The sequence below is a fragment of the Nanorana parkeri genome, unplaced genomic scaffold (genome assembly GCF_000935625.1).
Source record: "Nanorana parkeri isolate BGI_ZX_2015 unplaced genomic scaffold, ASM93562v1 scaffold160, whole genome shotgun sequence".
NCBI lineage: Eukaryota > Metazoa > Chordata > Amphibia > Anura > Dicroglossidae > Nanorana > Nanorana parkeri.
The window spans coordinates 1857100-1879829 of record NW_017306428.1 but is presented as its reverse complement, the minus strand read 5'-3'; the positions used below and the strand labels follow the sequence as shown (position 1 = coordinate 1879829).

General features: G+C 40.1%; 1 protein-coding gene across 1 annotated transcript in view; it reads left to right on the top strand.

Moving 5' to 3' along the window:
* The window catches only part of LOC108785406 (atrial natriuretic peptide receptor 1-like), a 108932-nt gene extending 86436 nt beyond the window's left edge, over positions 1–22496 (top strand). The window contains exons 22-27 of the mRNA XM_018554463.1: positions 2649–2736; positions 7633–7772; positions 8236–8388; positions 10963–11061; positions 19382–19473; positions 22335–22496. Of these exons, the coding sequence (XP_018409965.1) occupies positions 2649–2736; positions 7633–7772; positions 8236–8388; positions 10963–11061; positions 19382–19473; positions 22335–22496 (734 nt within the window). The remainder of the gene's footprint in view (positions 1–2648; positions 2737–7632; positions 7773–8235; positions 8389–10962; positions 11062–19381; positions 19474–22334) is intronic.
* Positions 22497–22730: the final 234 nt, after the last annotated feature.

The following is a 22730-nucleotide window of genomic DNA, read 5'->3' as shown; positions in this document are numbered from 1 at the left end:
CCTGCTGGATAGTCAAAAGTCCATCGAATGTACAGTATTTGCGGTTGTACACCGCCCATCAACCTTACGAATATCGGACTAAAACGCGATCGCATACAAAAATCGGCCGATAATCGTAAGGTGTATTGGCACCTTAAAGCTCTACCCAAATGTTGGATAGGAGGCTACATAATATTATTATGTAATATTTCATATTTAATGGAATAAAAGAAAAAATATACGTTTTTGTTATATTTTATTCATGACCATAACAAACAAAGAAAAAACCTGTTCAAAACCACTACAAATTCCGTTGAAAATTAGACACACTGAAACCTAATGTCTGGATAGGCAGCTCACCCATATAAAAATGCTTGCTTACGTAGGTACTATTCACTGCCTTTTAGGCATAAGTGTGCACATTCTCCTCAAGTCATGAAGTTTGGGTTTTTCAGGGCATTCTGGAGAGGGGATGAGCTGTCATAATAAAGGTATACCTTTAGTAGTGCCTATTTTGCAATACATAACATAAGTTTACTTTTGTTAGTAATAGTATATCCAGTTTGAACAGCAGAAAAAACACTAGAAATAACAAAATGATGTGAACACCTGGACTGAGACACATAAGTGCTGTTTGTGTTAGGCAAAACTCATTAAAGATAATGAAGGCTTATTTAAGTTACTAGATACTATTGTCAGGGTACCGTGTACAGGCGTCCTCACACCTCATGCAGGTACCCACGCAGGATGACCAAATTAATATGCCCACACAGGATAGGGTTCTATGCACAGTTTATTTGTTACCATCAAACAAAACTACTAACCCCCTCAAACCCCCACAGGTTTAGCAGTGAAGTAACAAGGAGGGTTAACAGGAGGGCAGCACAGTACAGGATTTAGGAAGAATGGTCAGGTACAAGCCAGGTCGTTAACAGGAGGGCAGCACGGTACAGAAACAGGATCCAAGAAGAGTGGTCAGGTAACAAGCCGGGTCGGTGACAGGTCTGCAGATAGGTAGCTGGGTTCAGGTAGCTGGGTTCAGGTAGCTGGGTTCAGGTAGCTGGGTTCAGGTAGCTGGGTTCAGGTAGCTGGGTTCAGGTAGCTGGGTTCAGGTAGCAGTCAAGTGCAGGCGACACAATACTGAGCCAGCTTCCTGACTGCAGGGAGGGCCTAAATACCCTCCCAGGAAGCACCAGGTGATGGGATGATCACTCACAGCTGGGGCACACCCGCAGGTGAGTACTGGAGCTGCAGGTTCCTTACAGTCACTGGCTGCTGGAGACACCCGCAGGCGAGCACAGGAACTGCAGGACCTGGCTCCAGCGCCACCTGGGGGTGCTCTGGATCCTGACAACTATGTAGACAGGGGGGAATAGTAGCTTTTGTCTGGATGCAAACATAACCAAGTGGCTGTTAACTAGGCTAAGTGGATTGGTAAATATATTCCAATCACTATAAGAGTATTCACATAAACACATTCTGAGGATTTTTGGACAAAAGAAGCATTTCAATCATCAATACAATATACATGTATTGGTAGAGTTACATATTTACATATAGCATACATAACAATACCTGTCAGCTTCATGTCAGTTCATACTGATTGCTTTTGTCTCCCAGGGAAAAGAGAAAACATGGCTTGGTATCATTACCCTATATCCCCTCCTTTCTGTACAGTGTCTACAAATTGTACATGGGGCACAACGTGATTGGAGGGTTTAAAAGGGGTTTGCTGTTAACCACCCATGTGAGATGTGATAAGCAAACAAAACAAAAGTAAGGCTTTTGAAGCAGAAAGACTCAGTCACACATTTGGGAAGATGGGAGTTGCATAACATGCAGATATACAATCAATGGTTTACACTTATTCCCATATCTCTGAATATCTAATAAAGATAATACTTAAGCCATAATTTATACAGTAAAAGCTCCTCCTATTGCCCTTTCATTACAGTAACAGATTTGTGTGTTCTAAATAAAAGTGAACGATGGAAAGTGTGCCATGGTGATTGGTGGGCATCATACAAATCATACATTACAACAGGGATGCATAAATCCCATAAGCCCTTTAGCAAATGCTCCTCAAAATAACAGCTACCTCCTAACTTTTGATTTTTTCTCTTGTCTAGTAGCTGGAAAAGTATCTTTACTTGTACCCGTACCAAGTACGGTACTTGGTATCCTGCATCCCTACTTTTTACATTTTTCAGCATCAGCTTACTTTACTTGTTTGTTTGCCAAAAGAAACAAAGCAAGTTGGTGCTGGAAGACTTCATACTTCCAAATACTGTGATCACAGGTCTGAATAGGGAGCAGGTAGCTATATCATGCCTACTATGTATCACTAAGTGCGGGTTTCTTTCTAACTGAATGATGAAATATGTCCATTCACGGACCCCAGCCCAGTATATCTTACTAGTCCTGGCTCAGGATGCAAATGCCGCCGACCCATGGCCTCACCTTTATGTAGTTATTACCTAAAAAGATATTTGATTGACTAATCTTGTTTGACAAAAGAATAGGTACAAACAATCATGGGGAATAAATTATCTAACATGTGATAACTAATAAATATATGAGATGACGGTGGCAATAGACCCCACACATAACATTAACTAATCGTTAGACTTTGATAACATGTATTGTTTCCACATATTCTTTATCCAAAGGTATGCTGCCAAAACAGGTTGCAGATGATCTGAGACAAGGAAAACATTCACAAGCTCAAAGTTACACCAGTGCAACTGTATTTTTCAGGTAGGACCAAGTCAACAGAACTTTTATTTGCCTTAGTATGTGCAGTGTAATGTGTTTCTGTGAATGAGTGTAATGAATCAGGTCCCATCTTTATTCTCCGGGAAAATAAAACAAGGAATCTGACTGATCACTATAGCAAACATTCATACTTTAGCAGATGAAAGAGATGTGGTGGATTGGGAGAAGGGTGATATTTTTGATTTGTCTCAGAAAAAGGGGGAGTTTTTCTAGAAGGAGATTTTATAAAAGTAAGGAAAAAACGAGGGATGAGAGATCAATCAGTGATAGTGAAGGGGAGAATCAGAAGAAGATAGTACGTTTTTTAGACTAAGAAGAGCACGTGCTTCTGGTGAGGCAGGACCAAAAAGGAAAAGATGATGGAGGAGGAAAAAGAGATCAAAAAGACAGGTAATACAACAGGAGAACCAGGTGAAAATACGGACAAGGAATGAACGGAGGTAAGAAAGGAACAGTTACAAGTGGAGGAGGAAGAAATTGAGATTATTACATTAACATATTTCCAGCTTAGTGAGGATCATGAAACTTTACTGCATAAGGGTCTCTCTTTCTCCCCTGTATAGGGTATGGATGAATTTGTCATCTTCAAGGATCTAAATCTCTTTCTACGGAAAGTTTATCTAAAATATTCACAGAAAAATAAAATTAAGGAACCACAAGAAGATAAAAAGATCAGTCCACTGGATTCACAGGTCTATCATGACCTTGTGACATTATTGGAGGAGGACATAGAGGAGGAAATGGACATGGAGGCCCCAACTATTGACAAAATGTTAACCCAGTTAGGGAAAAAATCTAAGACAATGCCCTCATTTTCCATTAATAGACATATAAGTCTGTTTTTGGACTAAGTACAAGATTTGAGATCAGTAGACTGAATGACCAAATATGGAGATAATCACTCTGCAAATTAGAGAAAAGCATTGAAGAAACTAAAAAAATCATAAGGATAATAATGGTTTGATAATAAATATGAATGATAAGGGAGGAAATGTAGTATTGTTACCTGAGGAGATGTATGTGGCAGAAGTGAGACGTGTTCTTAGTGATAGATAAAAGAGAATCCATTTAATAAGGTGACTTTAACTTTATGTTATAAATGGCTGAAGAAGAGGACTTACTATCCCAAAAACAATATCAATTCCTGTGGATCGAAACGGTTCAATATTCCAACAATTTATATTATACATAAAATTTACAAAAATAAAGACATCCCACCGGGTCAACCAATCGTATCTGCAGTGGGAGGTCCCTTAGAGAACATGTGAAAATACATTGATGAACTTTTGAAAAATATGGTGACTCAACTACCCTCATACTGTATATTGAAAGCAGCCAATTCATCCAAATGGACTATGCATCAAATAAAAAGTGGAAACTCGCAGTGCAGACTCATACCAATGGAATGTGAATAGTATCTTTTAATACAATATATTATACGTTTAAAACCACGAGTACTACGAGTTTCCCCTTTTTTTTGATGCATGGTCCACTTGGATTAATTGACTGCTTTAAACTCCTGAGGCTGGCAATGGGAGTTTGAACCTGAGAGGATGAAATCACTGGGAAGTGTTTGGCATCAGGTGCTTCCTCTACCTGGTTTTAATCACAGGAACAGCGCATACAGACCCTGGAGGGTCTCTGCTGAAGGTGAGGTGCATTCCATTTGATATCTCTGGTGATGGTCACAGGAGACTGTCATTACCTTCCATCCACTTCTATATCTTCTATTTCATAACGGACTGTTACCCTCCTTACCATCTTGTCTTGAATTGTATTGTAATGTCTTCCTTATATTGTAAAGCGATGCACAAACTGTTGGAACTATATAAATCCTGTATAATAATAATAATAATAACGGACTGTTGAAGATGCATGATTATGGACATTTTTGTAGCAATGTATTATTTGCACTGAGGTGTATGATACACACGTGAGTTTTGTTTGTTATTCTTTTCACATTGTATCACATGTTTTACAACTAGTATCAATTGTATCTGATACTTTGCAGATTAATTCACTTAGTGCAGCTTTTATTATCAATTTTATGTTTTTAATTTCGGGTATCTGGGCGCGGTGCGAGGTTAATGCTTTAGGGCTGCTACAACTAATCATTCATAATCAGATATTAGAATAGTTGGCAACTATTCTCATTATCGGTTAGTTGGGGGAGAGAGAAAAGAGAGACAGAGAGAGGGAAGAGAGAGAGAGAGATAGAGATTTGTAATGCAACCAAGTGATTAATCGAAAAAAATAATCAGGCAACTAATCGATTATGAAAATAATCATTAGCTGCAGCCCTAAATTAGTTACTTTTGTAAATTCTGTAAATTGTAACAATAGAGGAGTTTTTGATACAGTGTAAATAGGCTCCGCTGGTCTGTTATAGTGTCTCTTTTCACTGCTTTTGTCTTTTACAAAATGATGTCTGTTTTTGTAAGGTACTGCTCTTAAGCCAATGACCGGCGTCAGATGCCTAAACTGCTAGTTTGAATCATAAAGAGGAACAATACTTCCAGTCAGCTCACTTTTTTTTTTATAACTAGTCCCCAAAAGGTTTATGTCTGTTATGTTGCGCAGAAAACCCACTAAACATTTCCAAGCTTTGAAATGCATTTCATTCTTTTATTTTTAATATGGTCTTCATTTTTGGTAATAAAGACAATTCTTACCCTGCTGAGAAATGACTTTGCACTGTGATAGCACCCAGTAAGAGTACTTTTAGGTGTTCTTGAGCTTCTGAGGACCATCCAAGCCCTGTCTGCCTCTGTGTATGCTTGGTGCTCAGGGGCTGAAAATGTCCTTCGATCCAATGAACCACTGGAGAGTTCACTGAACCCGGAAACCAGCACTTCTGATTCATACACCTACATTTAATTACCAGGGTGGGCAAGCTGCACCTCAGGTCCAGTGAACCTTAAGGGCAGGTGGATCTTGGGCAGGCCTCAGATGACCATGTACAACTAGCCAATAAGTGGCCTTGTGAGGGTTTGTTTGAAGGTAGATATAAGCTGACCATCTAGTGGAGTGCTAAACGCTGAAGCAAAGCTGTTTCTACTTCAGTTCTGCATGAATTAAGTGGATATTCTAATATGGCTTTTCAGAAAAAATGAAATAGCAAATCTTAGCTAGGAATCATTACTTTTTTCAAAGTTCTATAAGGATACCCATACATTTTTCAGATGCATTAGTAATTTTAGGTAGCATATGTTACATACATTGGCAACCAAACTAAAACAAGCTGACAGCCTATGATAACAATTTCGACCTGATTACCCCCTGTCAATACCTGATGCCACTCTCCCGTGGCATCACGTGTTCAGCATTTAAAATACTACTTTAGTGTAATCTGGAAATCAAAGGTTTCTATTTCCACAATACAGATTACACTGTGAGGTCTATTTTTAGAAAATTGCACAGCTTTTCGTCCAGCGAAATTGCTTGTACTTTTGGTTCTGTGCATATTAACCAGTTGTTGTGACCATGAGACAAATTCGAATGTTCTTGAAATGAGCACTAGTATATTGTGACTGACTCTGCACAGATCACCAGAGCAGTAAGTATGTTTATTTTTTCTGTTTTCCAACTTTGTTTCTATCTGCCAAAGGCAATAACCTGCACCATTTTATAGGATTAATATTTATAGCACTTCTGTGGCTAATATACTTACTTAGAGTAATACCTGTGTTATCGGAACGGAACGGAAAGGACTATTCATAATGTACTAGTGCTCATTTCATTTGCAAGTACCAGATGATTTATGCTGTTTATATTCTTAAGAACATTCGAGCAGAAGAGAAAGTGCCCAAAGAACGTTAGATTTTGCACCATTCTCACAACTGGATTACTTGCACAGAACGAATGTACATGCAGTTTGGTGGGATGAATAGCTATGCAAATCTTTTAATAAATAGGCGCCAATGCGTTTTTATGAGCCAAGATGTCTTGCTGTTATAGAGTAAAAGGATTACTACACTAATTGACTAATGCTTGGTTGTGTCAGGAATGTGTGGATGTATTAAATGTATAGCATATTCACTATGTCAGTCTTTAGACAATATATCATTGAGTCATGATTAGTGGATTAAAATATATGTCATCATACTGGTAGAAGGTCAAAAGGAATATTTTACAAAAAAAAAAAAAAACAGACAAAGAAGTTGTCAGATATTGTCACCTGCTGATAATTCTGAATGTTGACAGTTTCGTTCTGGAAACAACTCTCAATTTATTGCATATTATAATGTATTACTACTTAAAGTTAAATATAAAGACTTTTGAAGAAACTGGATATACCCCTTCATATACAGATGAGACAGAAGCAGAATTTGTAGTTGAAGAATTTACTCAGTCTTTAGCAGGGTGCTGTACATAGCTTCCTGAAAACATCATGGAGCACTACCTCAATACTCCTCTAAAGAGCTCTTGAACCTAATGCAAGTGATGGGCTGGCTCTTAGAGTTATGCAAATTTCAGAATGCTTTGATGGGTAGAAGGCATTCTGGAGGAGTGGGCATTCTAGGCAGGCTAGGTGATGCTGAATCTCCAGGCTTGACAAAGGTCTAGGTGATACCAAGACAAGGCCCAACTCATGGGTTGACCTTCCCACTCTGATTACTGAAACCTCCTTCAAGCAGAAGCAATGAACCTACTGAGCTTAGGAAAAAACTATAAAGCCTATAAAACAAAGGTAAATAACAACTCAGGCTGGTTACACTCTAGCAACAAAACACACTAAATTTAAAAAGCAGCATAGGGCAGGGTCCCTACAATAGTAATATTTTCCCTTATTTCCACTGCACTGTGAATCTTTCCACTATTCAATATTTAATGCAGGCTGACTTTAGCTTAATATACTGTATTTGTTTCCTTCCTCAGTGACATTGTGGGGTTCACCCATCTGTCCAGCACCAGTACACCATACCAGGTGGTAGATTTCCTCAACAAACTCTACACAACCTTTGATGACATCATTGACAATTATGACGTCTATAAAGTAGAGACAATAGGTGATGCCTGTAAGTGGTGGAATGTATTACTTTTTATACTGCTATTTTATATGATCATTTTCTGCATAATCTAAGTAACACAGTTGCTGGATTGGAAACCAATCTGAAGTTATCTTTATCTATGCCACAGTCCAGTTTCTTTTGAAACACACATGTAAAAAGTGTTGTGCCTACATTACCCATAAAACCTTTATACATTCTTCCTATATACTAAACACATGTCATTTTGAATCCAGTTGGATGGGTAACATTTATAATTATTAGGTCTATTAAAAGGTGGCACCACAGAAATATTCCTATTTAATATGTGTAAAATCAGATTTCCTTGCAGCACTCTTTTCAACCTAAATACTTTAATGTGTTACACAGAGAGCACATTATAGAGTTGTTATTACTGTATACTGTTATTTTTTACTAGAATGTCATCTATGCTTGTGTTTTTACGTAAACAATTCATATGTTTCCTTTTAAGATATGGTTGTTTCTGGAGTGCCTCAAGAGAATGGTATTTACCATGCCAGTGAAATTGCAAGCATGGCTCTAGATCTAGTTGCTGTGTGCAAGACTTTTCAAATCCCTCATAAGCCAAACACTCAGCTCAGGATCCGTGCTGGAATTCATTCTGGTATGTTTTGCCACTCTACCAAACGTATTGATTACAACACTGCATGGATATTTACCAAAGTCAAAGAACTACAGCAGGCACAGTTCATTTTCTAAGCTTGCTAATATCTAATATCTGTATATCGTAATAGTAAGCCTTTTAAAACTCTTGTTTAACAGTAGTTTTAAAGCTAAACTCCAGGCCACAGACACAACATATCTTAAGCTCCATCTCTGACCCCATGTAATGGAGCAAAAAAAAATGTTTTCCCCTTTTTATTCTCTACGGCCTCATCCCCAGGTCTCCGTTGGAATGAACATTAGCTAGAACCTGTGGCAGGGGTCTGCAGGGCACCCTATGTGTCTTCCTGTAGATAGAGGGTGCCCTATCAGAACTGATGTGGATGTCACTGTGGGTTGTGACAGGGGAGCAGAGAACTCCCCTGTCATCACAGCAACACTTTGCTCGTATTTATAATATTTCAATAGTTTCTTCAATCATTTGAGTGCTCAGGTAAATAAATGGTGCTGAGCAAGGCAGCAGAACAATCATTTTTCTGCTTTTTGCTCATTCCCCCTTCCCCACCGACAAACACATTATAGAAATTATCAACTTTATTATGTGTCCGCATCAGAAGTACAGTGGACTGAGTGGTTAAGGAGAGGAAGGGAAGGTGAGCAGCCAGACAGAACACCACTGTTCTGCTGTCTTGTTCAGTGCAGTCAGAATTCAGGCAACTACATTATCCTGGCATCGCAGAGCAATGCAGCGGAACAACAATGTTGCTGCTGCTTGCTTACCTTGCCTCACCCGTATGGCAGGGAAGAAGCAGAAAGGCACAACACCACTGTATAAACATTGCATGTACACCAGTCTGAAGGTCAGGAGAGAGAAGAAGAAAGAGATAAGTGGCCAGCAGAAAATCCACTGTTTTGCTGCCTCACTTGGTGCTGTCAGGGTCCAGGCAAACACATGACAAGGGTAACCCTCTTAACTTGCTAAGACCCCCACCCATTTTCCGAGAAATCACACTAGACTTGTATGGAGTTCAAAAGGGGCCACAGCAGCCACTTGTTTAATTCATTATCAAAATAAATACATAAATAATCAAAATATTATTAAACAAAATAACACAGCTATACAATTAACAACTGGTTTCCAGGTCCTTGAAGGCACCCAAGGTAACAAAAACTACTTGATAACCTGCATCTACGGCTTCAGATAAGTAACGATGGGCCCCCAGCCGCGATAACACCACCTCGGAGACAAATATCTGTTGACCGCATACACCTTCAGCCCAAAACTAAGTGGTCAAACCATTTGACCACCACCTTAAGAACACCCCACCTAGGATGGGTCCCCAATCATTATTCCAATAAACCAGGCATCCAGACAACCTTCAAGGACCCCAAACCGCCAAAAGGCTGCAATGATGAGCCAACATATTCAGAACCTAAAAACAACAAAAAGTAAAAAAGACAAAAAAAAAACAATAGGACGGGGGGGATGCCACAGATGCAAGTTAGCGGGTGGTTTTTGTAACCTTGTGTGCCACCACACACAAATTCCCAAAAGTCTGCCACTCGTCTGACTGCAGTTTCTTCCACTGGAATACTCCATCCACCTCTGCACGGATCACAATGAAGTACCGCCTTGCCAAACTTTCAACCAATCCGATAAGCAACCCCCCCTTCTACCCCTTTCTTTTACCTAGAAGTTAACCCTTCTCTACCTGGCTCCCCTTCTCCCCCTGTCATGCTGTCCCTCCACACAATTATTTTCTTTCTTATGCTCCAGGCCTGTCTAGATACTGACAGATCTGAACAAAGCAGCAGACCTTCCCCTACCTCTTTGCGACCACCTTTAGCCTGCTATGCCTGCAGTGTAGGCAAGAAGAAGGGGACAGGTGTGAGAGGTAGAGTGGGCAGTATTGGGACAGTGCTAGACAGCAAGCGACAGAAGCGAGTAAACCATGGACGCTCCTGTGCTCTTATTACATGAGTGCTGAGGGTGATGTGTATTGACCGATCTCCCAGCATGTTTAAAGCAGGCTGTGGGACTGGAGCATAGAGAGGAAATGGGTGTCTTGTGACTGTGATAATGCAACCTATTCAGATAGATTTTAGGCTCTACACACCACAGAAGAAAAAAACAAAGGGCACATTACTTATAGGTGCACATGCAACTAAGTCTTTACCCAATATTTGTTGTGCCCAGAATTCAGCTTCAACTAGGTAAACTAGATAGATGATGTGGGAAATGCTTCAGTAGACTCTTTGTAGGTGGAGATGGGACACACTCAGCCTAAGTGAATGAATATGCACATATTCACTATTGGCAACTAAACTTATTCCCAACAGCCAGTGCAGGTATTGGTGCAGCTTACAATCAGAAAAATATCAGGGTCATACAACCTTTTATTTAGTAGGCTTACTGTTGATTTTCATCCCAAAAGGAGTTGTCATTAAAAGAGTAAGCTTTGGTAGACTCAAGTAACAGAGATAAATCCATCCCTTTATTCCCTTTTCTTTTGTTTCCTATATCTTTACTAAATAGAAGATTATCTACAATGTAATGAAAAATGTATTATTTCAGGACCTGTAGTTGCTGGAGTTGTTGGGACAAAAATGCCACGGTACTGCTTGTTTGGAGACACAGTGAACACAGCTTCGAGGATGGAATCAACAAGTGAAGGTAAATGTGGCTACATGCATTGCATTTTACGTTACGTTGAGGCATTAGTGATGAACCGAACACCCTTGTGTTCGATTTGAATTCGAACTTTCGAAAATGGGAAAAGTTCAAATTCGAACTCAAACTCAATGCAAGTCTATGGGGGTAGAACTCAAATCAAAAAAATCTAATGTCCCCATTTTGAAGCCTTATATGCAATTTATTGGCCATACAAAAGGTGTATGGGGATCTGGGTACTGCCCTGTGGGACAGGAATCAATGAAAAAAAACACTTTTAAAAAATACAGTTTTTAAAGGAGTAGTGATTTAACATCACTTAAAGTGTAACAATAAAAATGAAAAATTCCTTTAAATATCATGCCTGGGGTGTCCCCTTCAACTGCCTGTAAAGTGGTGCATCTTTACGATGTATAAAACCTGCTGCAGCAAAACTGACATTTCTAAAGAAAAAAAAACATTTTTTTTTTAAAGCATGCGGTTCCCCCTCCCAAACAATACCAGACCCTTTCGGTCTGGTAGGATTGTAAGGAGGGACCGCATTAAAAAAAAAAAGCGTGGGGTTCCCCCTAAAAGTCGTAACTTACCCTTAAGGTCTGGTAGGAATTTTAGGAAGGATCGCATGTTAAAAAAAAAAAATATTAAAAAGTGTGTGGGGTTCCCACTTAAAGTCTTACCAGGCCTTTAAGGTCTAGTAGGAATTTTAAGGAGGAACCCCACCCCCAAAAATGGGGGCGGGAAAGATGGGGTCCCCCCTAAAATTCCCAACCAGACCTTTGAACCGAGCACAGGCCTGGCATGACGGGAAAGGGGTGGGGACGAGTGAGCGGGGACGAGTGAGCGGGGACGAGTGATCGCCCCCCCTACGATACCAGGCCACATGCCCTCGGCACTGAGAGGGTGCTTTTCCAGGGATGCCCCTGGAAAAGCACCTTGTCCCCGTGCTGATGGAAACAAGGGCCTCTTCCCCACAAGCCCTGGGGTGTTGGTTGTGGGGGTGAGGGCAGGGGGCTTATTCACATCAGGGCACCACAAAAAAGGGGCACCCATATGCAGTCCCCCCCTTGTGAATGAGTAAGGGGTACTTGTACCCCTACCCATTCACGAAAAGGTTAAATAAAAGATTAAATAAAAACACCAGACTTTAATAAAAAATCCTTTATTTGAAAAAAAAACCCACAACAAAGGAGTTTTGACTAATCCTTTATTTTAAAAAAAATTTTAAATGGATCCATCGATGGGTCAATCACGACATCCAGTGTTGTCCACAGCAACGATGACTCAATGAAATAAAAAATAAAACAATAAAAAATAAATAGAAATAATAATTTTTAAAAAGCGACAACTGCTGCCCCTTCCGCTGCGACGAACACCCGCCGCGGAATGAAATTTTGACAGATGCAACTTATAAACAATTGGCCAGAGCTAGCTGTGACAGAGTCATGATTGGGCAGATCATCATGACTTTGTCCAATCAGGGCAAAGAGAACTGTGAGAGCCATGATTGGGCAAAGTCTTGCACCTGACCTGTGGTCAGGTGCAAGGCTTTAGCCAATTATGACTTCAGAAGGCCTTGAACACGATGTTCAAGTCGAACTCACGTTTGGCTTGAACATCGAGCCCATCACTAGTAGGCATTACTTCTCGTGTCTAATTAAACAAACCTGACTGTTTAAAATGATAGTTATTGTAACATAGTAGACTGTTTAGTCTTGTATAGTTGTTTTCTTAAAGCACAACTACTAGCTGTGCCTCAAACAAACAAGTTATCCAGCAATCCACTAATATATCTTCTGCGGGAAAGATTGTCAATGACACTTGTCAACATCCCATCTGTCTTTCTAGAATTCATATTAACTTGCCAGAATCAGTGAGTGAAACAATCTTTTTTGTGAATCACAGAAGCAGCACATATCCTGTTCTGCATTGCATAAATATATCTACTTATATATGCATAATCTGAGGTAAAAATCTAAAAATGGAGAGCTTAAAGACACTGACGATCTTGTCTTAGAAATAAAAAATGTGTTTAAAGGAAAACTACTAGCTGATCCTAACATAGTTATGGAGAAAGGTGTATCCATCAGCAAAGAGATAATTAAAGCACAAGTTGAAGGTAAGGTGCTGGCATGGTATGGTGGGAATTCAGTGCAAATCAGTAGGTCTAAACAAAGTGGAATCATACTCTAACCAAAACAATGTGCACTGGAAAAAATAATAAAGAAAAGCCAAGAAATGTAGATTCCTTGGTTATTCATGTTTTGAAGGCAGCTTGAGGCACAAAATCAGCCGATTGATTATGCTGTGAAGTTTTACCATTGGAACAACTATATTAACATACAAGCCACAAAATGTATTGGTGCCTAATATGATATAAAATCGTTAAATCAGTGCCTTCCCCTGTGAAGACTGAACCAACCCTCAGGCATTAGTGCCACAATTCATAGTGATGGTGAAAAGCTGACCTACTATTTTTGCCGCAAAAACATGACCTTTGATAGAGCTGAGAGGCAAACACTGGTCCAGACCCACCCATTTTCTTTCCCGCCAACAGATTTTTTTAATGTTATGTTATTTATTTGGACTACTAGTTGAAGGTTGTCCTACATGTGCCTGAGGTTACAAACCTACCCTGTTGCACATGTCAGAGAGGGCCTTCAATGCAGTGAGTTGAATGTGTGACTGCATTTTAACAACCTGGTGTGTAGTTTTTTTTTGTTTGGGTGCACATTGTTTTACTGATCACATTCATAAACTACTGGGTGTCCATGCTTGTCCACTGCTTGGAGGTAGCCCTTCATGCACTTTAGGTACTAGCTTGCCATGCTGCACGTGTCATGTCAGAGAGGGCCTTATATACAGTGTGGTGAATTTGTAACTGTTCAAAAGATGCAGTGAGGTTCTGAGATAAAAAAAGGCAGCTCTTGACCAGGCTGTCAGTAACAACTCCCTGATATGGTCTACTTAAAACAAATGGTAAAAGTAATAAATTACAGTTGAATATGACACAATGAATGTTGAATGAGACAACAGCCAGGAAAACTGTGCACATTTGCTCCACAGTATGTAAGTACAAGGCCATGATTTAAGAGGGAGAAACTAGGCAGGTGTAAAAGTAAGAAATAAAAATTAGGGTGCATTATTTCCCAGAAAAAAATCTAGAAATATTGACAGACTTGATGTACTGCAAACAGCTTTAGTAAGCAACAGTGTAAACGTAAGACACTAGGCAGGTTTTAATCTAGAAATCAAAATTAAAGTATATAATTTCACAAAAAAATATTGTACTGACTCCACTGCATTGCAGTGTATCTATTTCGCAGAAACAAGCCCCCAAAATATTGTAGTGAGTATGTGCACAGTCCTAAAACACTCTGGGGTCTATTCACTAAGCTGCCGTAGGCAGCCGAGTGAATGACCGACCTGAAGTGAAGTGAGCCGAACACTGTTCGGCTATTCACTTCAGGCTGATACGGTTTGATTTCAGCCGTACATCGGCTGAAATCAGCCGTACATCGGCTTGCTTCGCTGGCTTCGGGCCGGCCGAACATGCTCAGCATGTTCGGCCGACCCGAAGTGCAGAAGGAGTTCGACATTTGGCTCGGCTGTTCTGCTCTGTCCCTCAGAACAGAAAACGAGTTTAAAAAGGTAAAAAAAAGTAAATAGAAAATGATTGTGCGGAGCTAGCTCCGCCCAATAGTTTCCTATTGTCCGTCGGCTGTGCTGCTGTAAAAAAAAAAAGAATGAAAAAAACTCTCCCGGGCGCTCTGGGAGCCCCCGCTCCCGGCCGCCCAGCAGAGAAACACTGCTGTGTCTTTTCGCTCGGCCATGTTCGGGAGCTCTACGGGCTATTGTGAATAGCCCGTACAGCAGCCCTTCGGTTCTACTGAACCGAACGGGTCCTGGGGCCGAAGCTAGCCGAAGGATCGGCCGAAGCTACGGCCAGATCCTTCGGCAGCTTCGTGAATAGACCCCTCTGAAAAGGGCACTGTGTCAACAGGCCCCAAACCAGCAAACCATTATTTTAAAAAAATTACATTATAGTTTATTTATTTCACTGAAATAACCCCTCAAACTATTGCAGTGAGTACGTGCAAAATGTTTAAAAACTCTGACAAGGCTTCTTTGCCAGACAGATTTTATTTTTAAAAAATCTGCATTATAGTGTATTTATTTCACACACAAAAACTCAAAAATATTGCAGCGAGTACGTGCACAGTCTTTAACTCTTTTGCTGCTGCCAATATTTGCCATACATCGGCAGTTGTGGAACCTACAACATATGAATTATAATGTGGAAAGCAAAGTGAAACACAGGTTTAAAAAGAGCTGTTAGTCCTATAGTTTATAATACAACAAATTAATTACACCAGGTAATTTCTGGAGCTAGTGTAAAGATAAATTCTACCATAAAGCATTGAAAACGTTTCTGTAAAGACACTCTGGAAAAGCTCATGTAAGGCTACAAAGAATGCTGCTGGAAGTACAGAAATATGACTTGACTGTGACATATACCTCTGGAAAGCTGATCACCATGTCCTCCCAGAAAAGCAGACACAAAAAATGCTCATAATAATAACTTTACAATGAGAAAATGTTTTCAGTCAACGCAATCTACAGAATCGGTAAATCTTGAGTTGTAACAACCCTTAAAAATAATGGATGACATTCAGAGCTAGATGGGAAGGGGGCCTACCTGGAAAAAAGTGCCTCACAGTTTGGGGCCACTGCGTTATTTAAATGCTTTAGTGAATGATCCATTTGTGTTAGATGATAGAAAGCCAATGCAAAATAGTTGCAAATCTGCAGTACTGAAGAGGATACATATAGCTTTTTACAGCAGTCATACTGCCATGTTTATAGCATGTTTCATATTATACCCATGTTCCGAGTCACATGATCACATGACATCACCGCCCTTGTAGTCCATTGACACCTACTTCGGTTTGTGTAACTGAAAGTCCATACCGTGGTACGGACATGGACTGGAGGAAAAATTTACAGGAGCCAGAGCATTGCACTCGCGATCCACTGATCCCAGTTGCAATGTTTTACTGGCTCCAATGCGAAAATATATGAAATGCATATTTTTCTTTTATGAATATGTGTGCATTTATTAACTTTTTTAACCGTTGGACTTGACCTTGATTTTGTGGCAGTGAGACTGTGATGTGAAGGGGGTAATGAGACTGATATAAAATAGGAATTCTGATATGAAAGGGGGGCTTCTGATGTAAAAGAGGATCTTGTGATGTGAAGTTGGTTACTGATGGAAACGGTGACTCTGCTTTGAAGGGGGGAGAAATGTTGATTTAAAGGGAGCACTTCGATGTGCAGGGAGAACCCATTTTTTGTGTGTTTTTGTGTTGGGTCCCCCTTAAAAACTATGACATTTTACTTTTAAAGCATGCCATGATTAAAGAAAGGTTGAGAATCACTATTATAAACTACCGGATAAAATCCCACCATTAGCATGATAAGGGAGTTGGTTCCAGATAGCATGCTTTACTCCAACAGAGAGATTTAACATTTTCATTCTAACTGGTATTCACCTAGTTTGCTCTAGTTCTAGATACCTCAAGACAAGCTGAGGAAATAATTTAGACCATGAAAGTTCTGCCCAAAAAGTAATTCAGCAAAGATGTTGCTTACATCATGAAAACCATCTATCACAGAGATAAAATGTTACATCTGTTCAGCGAGGGATGTATATAATGTGGACAAAAACTCTAATTCAAGTTCATAGGAATGCTTTAAATAAAAAATACCCAACAATGTTTAGATCTGCTCATATTCCTCCAGGAGACAGAGTAAGCATTACACCAAACAAGCCCTTCCCTTTACAAGCCCCTGTGTATATCAGTTTCTGAACATCCTGTTATCATGGCCAAGCATTGTCACATGCAAGGGTATTCCTAGCATATATCTCTGGAGGCTTCAACAGTACACAATGCTGTGAATGCATGACATGGTACATTAAAAGTCTACTTTCTAGTTGCATCCTTTCAGAAGAAATTACAGGTTTACTACAAATAAACCCAGGGAACTTTAATTGTTTCTTTTTAAATGTATAGTGATAATGTAATAGTAACTATAAAAGAAACCGAATATTTACATATTATAAATTGCAGTGCAAATGTGGTGTTAGTGCTGGAATGTTGGTGTAAGCATATTCTGTTATATAAAGGTGAGAAGATAAAATGCTCTTATTCCTCCCTGACAACATTTCTTATACCATTTGCCCAAACATAACTTCAAAGTTATCACTGGTGGAGGAAAAAAAGTGATAAGTGTCTGTTGACAGTCTGTTCTGAAAGCTGGGCCTCCAACACCAGTCGCACCAACACATTATAGAAACTAATACAACATTCTGTGGATTTCCCTGCATTAAAAGCAATGCATAGTTATTTAGTTGAAAAAACTTTAAAGCAGAACTACGGGTAAAACATTTTCTTAACCCTTACAGTGGGGCTACCCCCGCACTGCAAGGGTTAAGTGCTCGTTTTTGCCTAGGTTCAAAAATAACAAAGTTATATTGACTGGACCCTCGGCCTTCAGCCTCGCTCCCGCTCTGCTCCAGTGGTATAAGGTCCCTGAGTCATCACATTCTATACACTTTGTATAAGACATGAGGACACAGAGGGAGATATTATGGCTGCAGCGTAGGAGGTGTCAGGCTGGAGGAGAATGATGACTTTGTAATTTTTAGACCTAGACAAAAACGAGCACTTAACCCTTGCAGTGCGGGGGTAGCCCCACTGCAAGGGTTAAGAAGAATCTTACCCAGAGTTCTAATTAAAGCCTACTAATTAGGTACATTTTGAAAACCTGTCACGGGTGAGACCCTCTATTTGTGACCAGCTTACATATAGCAATGAGACAGAATGGTGCTTGAACAGGCAAACTAGACACATATGCAAGCTCAAAAATATACCAATACCAATATTTAAGCCTAAAGTTGGGGACAAAGCTCAAGTCACATAGATCTCATTGATGTATTACGGCCACTTTTAGATGTACTGTAGACCGGTTACGGTATATCAAGTAGGGATTCACTTCTAGTGTCACAACAGATACCCCAGGGTTAGCCCAGCGTAGCCTGCACATTTTAAATGCTTATGGCTATGAATAGGGTTACAATACTTTGACAAATGTTGCTGGCCTCGACCTATATATTAAATGCACCATTTGTTTTAATATTATCTGTAGGTCTGCCATATACAGGGACTCTTCTCAGTCAATGTTTGTTTCTTTTGCCACCTGTGCTGCTGTATTTATTTCCTTCCCCACTACCCTCTTGCTAATAGATGTTTAATCCTGCAACCCCTATTGCTAGCATTGTAATTTAACTAGTAGTCTTGTATTGAACTGTGACTACAGCAGTGCTCTTGATTAATGGTTGATAACGTATTTGGGCGAGTACTTGTACTCGTCCAAATGTTCCGAAATTACCTCTGGTACCAGAACTGCCGGTCAGAGGTAGATCTCCTTCTGACCGGCAGTGCTGAGGTAGCATGGAGCCAGCTTCCTTTCCAATTAGAAACCCAGGCGATGGTTTATGACCGCCTCTCGGCTTCCTGATTGGCTAGGAAGCCGTCTTCACTCACTGTTAGGCAGCCTGGCTTCCTAAATAATCAGAAAGCCGGGCGGAACATAATGATCTGCCTCCTGGCTTCCTGATTGGTCAGGAAGCCAGGCTGCCTAGGAACAAGTGAAGCCGGCTTCCTAGTCAATCAGGAAGCTGCACTTGTTGCTAGGCAGCCTCGCTTCCTGACCAATCAGGAAGCCAGTTGGCACCTCATGACCCGCCGCCTGGCTTCCTGATTGGTCAGAAAGCCAGGCAGCCTCGGCAAGTGATGCCGGTGTACTTTTGATAGAACACCAGCTTCCCATGCAATAAGGTAGGTGGGGCATGGGTCACAGCCCAACTTCCTGATAATCGGGGCACACGGCACCAGTATTGCTACTCAGAATTGGCGAGTACTGGAAAAAATATCAATACTCATACTCGATACAGAAAAACTGGTATCAGTGCATCCCTAGTGACCATATATGAGCACAGTGAAATATAATTCAACTGTGATTTCTGCTTTCTCAACAAAATATGTGTGTACTGTTGATAATGGAAGAACTGCTACAAGTGCAACACCCCGAGACCTGCCAAGCCAGAAGAGCCAGGGCTCCCTCGGGTAGATGGCGTTGTTGAGACAGGCAGATTCCTATAGGGCATAAAATGAAAGATTTTAAGCGGAAAAAAAACATATTTTGGAAAATGCAGTACATATATGTGTATCTCAACAGACATTTTTCTTGTTTTTCCCAGCACTCAAAATCCAGTGCAGCTCCAGTACATCTGAACTACTGAAACAAGTTGGAGGTTATATTCTGGTATGCCGTGGGACATTATCAATTAAGGTATTCATATAAAATGTGTTTATTACTAAATATTATTATCTTTTAAACTAGGCTCTAATGGTTTCCCCTTTCACTGCCTGGCCCTGCTCCCTTTTTTTCACCTCGGGTGGCCAGACCATCTTTGCAATTTTTCACTTTTTTATTCTTTTTTCCTTTCAGTGTTTGTAAAAGACCCCCAAACCATAGATTTTCTGAATGCACCGATACAATAAATACTACTAATTTTGCTGGTCCCATAATAGTTGACCAATAGTTGACCAAATGTTTATCAAAACTATATTTTTCATAAACATACACTAAAATAGTTTTTAGCGCACGCAAAATGGTCCTTGATAATGGAAGAACTGCTACAAGTGCAACGCCCCGAGACCTGCCAAGCCAGAAGAGCTTGCAATATTCTAATTAAATGTAAAACATAAAACTTTATCAAGTTCATGAATAACAAATATTTTAATGCTATGTTTAATTTATTTATTTAATTTTTACTTTTTTTTTTACATTTAATTTGGAAGTAAAAGGAGGGGGAAATGCCCCCTGAGCTTTTAGCCATACGTGCTGGTATGTAAAACATATTAGCAGATCATGGCAGACATTCGAAAGCGATACTTTCCAGCAAGCACAGTATATACAACAATTATGACAGATCCTCTTTGGAGAAACATCAGGGATCTAAACAGATCCCTGGTGTTTCCCTTTCTGTGAATGGCTTCCCCATTTCTTAGGAATGTCAGCCATTGATTACAGTTATTCATTAAGCAATGCTGGCGCTCCTCGATGAAATTTTCACTCGCCAATTGCGAGGGGGCGAGTGGAAATTTTGAGGCCTGGTCTAGGGGACATATTCTGCTGTAAATTCATGGTCGCTTTAGCGACCATGAATTTATAGCTGAAGGGAATGCAGCCGATGTAAGGCATATAGACCTGGCCAGCTAGAAGCAGATGTGTTCCACCATATTCATTATGTTGCAGGGAAAAGGTTAATCATAGATGCCATAACACATTTACATTGTTGGTTTTCATGGAATAGTGTTACAATCCTGAGTATTACACAGAATAAATAGGATTAAGCATGTTCAATAAGGCAAGTCATTACTTAACCAGGAATCTTGTACATATTATTACAGGTTTTATCAACTCAGTTTGAACAGATGCATTTTGGTCTTGATGCTGCTTTTAATTTGTTTCCACTATATAATTTATCATATGGTTATATTAAATCAGTCAATTGAAAAAAAAATAGGCTGGGAAATGAGAAATTATGTCAATGTATCCAGTCCGACTGTACCCAGACACAAAGGCAGGTGCAAGAGAGAAGGAGATGGCAGGTATATATTCAAAACCCTGTCACAGTGCAAGTATGATCAGCACTCAGCACTTTGATGTTGATAGCTGGATGCCGATCTGTTTGGCTCCAGTAAAAATGCAGCCTGCAGTGGTACTTTGTTCAAAAATATATTGTAACAGTTTCATTACAATGTTTTTTTTTAGGAGAGTTATTCACGAAAGAGCCGGAGACTTGGCTAATCCTTCGGCTCTCTTCGGCCGCCAGAGCCCTTTGGTTCAGGCGAACGTAAGGGCTGCTGTACGGACTATTTACAATAGCCCATACAGCTCCGCCCAGTTGTTGTCATTCAAGGACAGCCCATTGTCCTCAAATGACCTGAGGACACTGGGCTGTCCTTGAATGACAATAACTGGGCAGAGCCAGCTGTGACATCACGGCTGGCTCTGCCCAGTTGTTTTGATTTGGCTGACCCATATGACAGATGCCGGCCAATTTAAAACAAATAGGTGGAGCCAGCGGTGATGTCACCGCTAACTCCACCCGTGTGTTTACTTTTTGTCGACACCTATCATATTTGTCCCTACTTAATTTCCAACCAGACCTAAAGGCTCTTGTATGGTTCGGAATGGGGATCCCACACCATTTTCTTTTTCTTTTCTCTTATTAACATGTCATCTTTATATTTGGCGGCATTCAGCTATTTACTCACTGCCATTCGGCCCCTATGAGAATATGGCGAACAGCAACGAGTGAACTGCCGGAGGTTCGGCTCAGCCAATCCAGATGTTGGATCGGCTGAGTCGAACGGCTCCTCCACTTCAGCTCAGCCGAACATGCTGAGCATGCTCAGCTGAACCGAAGCTACCCTATATACAACTGATTTTAGCCGATGTACAGCTGAAAACAGCCAAACAGTATCGAAGTGAATAGCCGAACGGCATTCGGCTCACATCACTTCGGCTCAGCTATTCACTTGGCTTAACGAATAATCCCCTTTTTGCTTTTACATGCAGATTTTTATCATGTCAATTCCAGCAACCTTACAATGTTTAAATAAAAGTTTTTTTCTGTTCAACCTTTTATTCACCTTTGTTTTTTTCCTAATTAACCCTGATTAACAATTTTGTGTCACATGAAAACATGTTAATAGATTTTTTTTCTTCCTCTTGGCTTTTGCCTTAGGCTGGTTCAACCCTGATTCCTGGTTGGTGAATCAAAACATTTTAAACCACTGAACCAACATAACTAACATTTTCAAAATGAAAGGTATACAATGGCAGCCCTACATAAATCTCTCAGTACAGGTATATTTTAACTACAACAAACAGTACGCAATGTGAATCAATGTAAGATGGCAGCATACACTGACAGGTACCATAATCAGAGAATTACATTTCTCATATTGTTGAAAGCACATTGCTCAGTTATGACAAATAGTTCTAGGGTATTTATTAACAGGTATGGTCTAAAGTGGCATTATAATTGTATGTTGATGGACCTCTGGACCCTACGCTAGCATGTGCCTTAGATATTCATTCAGTTTGTATATATGTGATTTACCTTTTGTTTTCCATAGGGCAAAGGAGACATGACAACTTACTGGCTTGAGGGAAAGACTGGAACATCGACAAAGAATATCAGCCCAAACACCTCAGGAATTATTAAGGAAGTTGAAAGAGAAGCGTATGATCTAATACCAGGGGTACTATCAACTGAAGCACTATCAACCTCCTTTTAAACCTTGTTCTTTTTAAAATTAGCATACACTCTACGTGAGTCCTGTTATGCATGGACCTGACCTGTCCTGATCTGAATAGAGATCTACAGGAAATCACAATGGATTCAGAGACTTGTACTGTGCTGGATGACATTCTTCATAGCAAATAAAAACTTGTTAGCTTAAAATTATTGTCAAGAAGAGAAGAAAGTGCAATAATCAAGTCAGTGTATTGTCTTTTGGACTTTATTGTTC